This window comes from Rhinopithecus bieti, unplaced genomic scaffold (assembly GCF_001698545.2).
Source record: "Rhinopithecus bieti isolate Rb0 unplaced genomic scaffold, ASM169854v2 scaffold_19966, whole genome shotgun sequence".
NCBI lineage: Eukaryota > Metazoa > Chordata > Mammalia > Primates > Cercopithecidae > Rhinopithecus > Rhinopithecus bieti.
In genome coordinates, this window is record NW_016809923.1 from 2,033,910 (window position 1) to 2,037,068 (window position 3,159).

Here is a 3,159-nt window from a genome sequence, read left to right on the forward strand (position 1 = left end):
ATTTTATCAGTTATTTTAAAGCATCAAAAGTGAACTGTATTTCAGTATAAAACTCTGATAAAATATTCTGTAGGCCTAATGTTTCTGTGAATATAAGTTTGTCTGTTTAATGTAAAGTGCAGAAGAGTTGCCTGGCAATTAAGTTGGATCAGCATAGAATGTTAGTTTTGCTAGAGAAAAGGGGTTCTGTGGTCAAAAAGTTTAGAAAAAACTGGGCCAAATAAAATTAAACATGACTGATTTTATTAACCTTGGGCTTTCAGATGCTAATATACCTTATCAAGCTTTAGAAAGCGAGAGTTTCTAAATATGTTTGGCCATGGAAGCTCCTTCATAGACCTTCTATGACCAAAAGTCATAGGAACATTTTTAGATGAGAATTGTGTTAAAGAGTTCTAAGACAGAGTGTCATTTGGCAGAAACTTGCATAATACCATTTGTCATTTTAAAAGTTTTACCTCAACTGTGAGCCTCCAAGTAAGAGAGATAATCATAATTGACCACAGAATAGGTCAGTAACACCCATCTGTATAACCTGGGTGTTGAGATTACAGGCTGCTGAGTCACATTATCACCATTCAACGTGAACAACACATAGTGCTTTTACATTTGCTTTTTCCTACAACACTTCTAATTAGAAATCTGTTTCTTTAATTTACCAGCTCAGTTAATGTCCTCTCACATTATCAAATATATGTTCATAAAAAAAAGCCAGATAACAAAATTATGTGGATTACTTATTCACACATTTTTATAAAACTGACCAAGTGAATTTGACAGCAAATTATATAAAATTATCAGTGTCAAGTGCATTACTTCCTTTCCAGGATTTTTTAAAGTGAAAGCTGATTTAAAATTCTGTAAGTTTATAAAAGGTTTTGTTCAAGATACTGCCATCTATCCTTCATCCATTAAGAAACATGGGATTTTATAAAATCTATAAATTAATTTGGTCAGCAGTCATAAAATTATGTCACTCACTGTTAGATTGGAAGATACGCATTTAAAGCATAAGAAAAATATGTGGTTTATTAAATCTTCACTAAGACATGAGGTGTTTGCCAAGAAAGAAATTACATTAATCATAACATCTTATACCAGGGATACTGCACACTAAAGATCTGGTGATTCTACTTTGCATTTTCGGCAGTTTTAGTACCACTCAGAAAAGTTGCTGTGGTGCCTACTATGCTCAAAACACCACATCACATAGATGTACTCAAAATACTTACTGGGTTTTTAACAGCAAAGCCACCACTAATGTTAATATTGTCAAATAAGTCAAATGTATAATTTCTGAGCAATCAGAGTGGTTAATTACTTGTTTTTTTTTTCTTTAACTTTATAAACAGCTGACATTACATTTAAACAACAATTTAATTAGGACAATTTTGAATGCTGACATATCATCAAAATAGACACCATTTCCAAAAGTCTAGATTTAGAGGAGGATGCCATTTTAGGGGAACTATGTCTTCACTAATGAAATAGGGTGCAGAGAGAAATACTTTGTTTATTAAGAACTGTTTGCTTAGAGAAGACAATAAAACATATTGAAGCAAAATATACACAACAAAAAATTAAAAAGGAAAAAATAATGCCTTCTGTAGTCTTATCCCACCACAGATTTGACTGGGGAGATAATTTTCTTCTTCACAGACAAAGATCTTTAAGTGTCTTTTCTCTGATTATTTGATCAAGGAACAAACTATCTTACGAACATGGCACAAAATCCAGGCTTTCATTTCTAGTTGGCCCTCAAACACCACCAACTACAAACAAAATTTAACGTCTAATTTGTAACCTTTGGATAAGTATAAATTAGTTTTTTCTAGGCTTTTATCATTTGGCTTCTTATACAATCTATCTTGTAAAGTACATTCCTCTAAATTTACATTGTTAAAAATTAAGGCTAAGCATTATTTAAATCAAATAATCATACACCAATATTTTATGACAATATGCACATATTTGTAAGATAACCTTTCCAAAAGCAGTAATACACCAAATTTTTTTTTAATCTTTTATTGTTTTGAACTATCTGCTAAAATAAAAACACACAGAAAGGGAAGAGAGACTTAACGGGTAGGAAGAACATGGAAAATCCTTAAAAGTTTTAAAGTAGTCCAGTTCACTTCTTCCAAGCAAAAGAATTCACAGTGTCTCTTCAGGTTTAGAATTCTAAACATTCAAATTGCCATAGTGCCCTGCAAAAACTAATACATAAGTAAAATTATTATCTATTAAGAATAAAATGGTTTTAATTGTTTTGACTATATTCCACAAGAGCATTTTCTTAAGAGAGAAAAGTTTGTTTCCAAGGCTTATAATTCAAGCCAATAAATACCAGTAATGTTGACCCCATAACTTTCATCAGTAAATACAAGAAAAACAAAACAAAAACCCTGAAACATTAAAGCACAGGTAAAATATAACTGTCTTATAGCTTGAATTTTTAAAAACCCTGAATATCAGGTTAATAGTAACCATTTGAAATGAGAAATGAACAGCTTCATAATGTGTCATGGATTAAAATTTTTCCCTCCCTGAGAAAAAATATCACTACAGTAAACTACCCTTTTAAAACTAATGGTGGTTTTGGCCCTTAAAAGTGATTCATTTTTTTTAATTCAAAAGCCTGTCATAAAATTGAAAAGTATATTTACAATTTAACATGAAGTCAAATTGTTTGGCATCTATGCCAATGTTAATCTTATATTTGTGTTAAGCTGAAAAATATGGAAAAGTATATGGCATACAAAATATATTATTTCCAGTACCAGTACTTGGGATCACTTAAATTTTTTTACTAACTAAGAACGCATCTAGAATGCAGTATAAATACCAAAAGCAGGATACTCACATCATCATACATGAAATTCACAGACCCTTGTTGCAAGTGGTCTCTTTTCCTAAAGAAATCTTTAAACAAAGAAATTATTTTTTTATTGAAATTTAAAATACATAGTTCCAAATATTTAGTGCCCCCAGGTACAAAAAAAGAATAATTTCATATTCAATTAAATCTTAGAAGTGATTGAATAGCCCAGGCAACAGAGATATGAAGAAAAACTTCCAAAAATAACATATAACAAGTTTTTATCATTTATATTGCTTAATATTTAAAGCCTTAAAACTAATTAGATTTAACAGTGAATA

At 30.4% G+C, this 3,159-nt stretch overlaps 1 protein-coding gene across 1 annotated transcript in view; it reads right to left on the reverse strand.

Moving 5' to 3' along the window:
• Positions 1-1,011: 1,011 nt before the first annotated feature.
• GCA (grancalcin) overlaps positions 1,012-3,159 on the reverse strand; it is an 18,995-nt gene continuing 16,847 nt past the window's right edge. Inside the window, exons 7-8 of the mRNA XM_017890968.1 lie at positions 2,864-2,922; positions 1,012-2,216 (exon numbers count right to left, since the gene is read on the reverse strand). Coding sequence (XP_017746457.1) covers positions 2,190-2,216; positions 2,864-2,922 — 86 coding nt within the window. The 3' untranslated portion in view covers positions 1,012-2,189. The remainder of the gene's footprint in view (positions 2,217-2,863; positions 2,923-3,159) is intronic.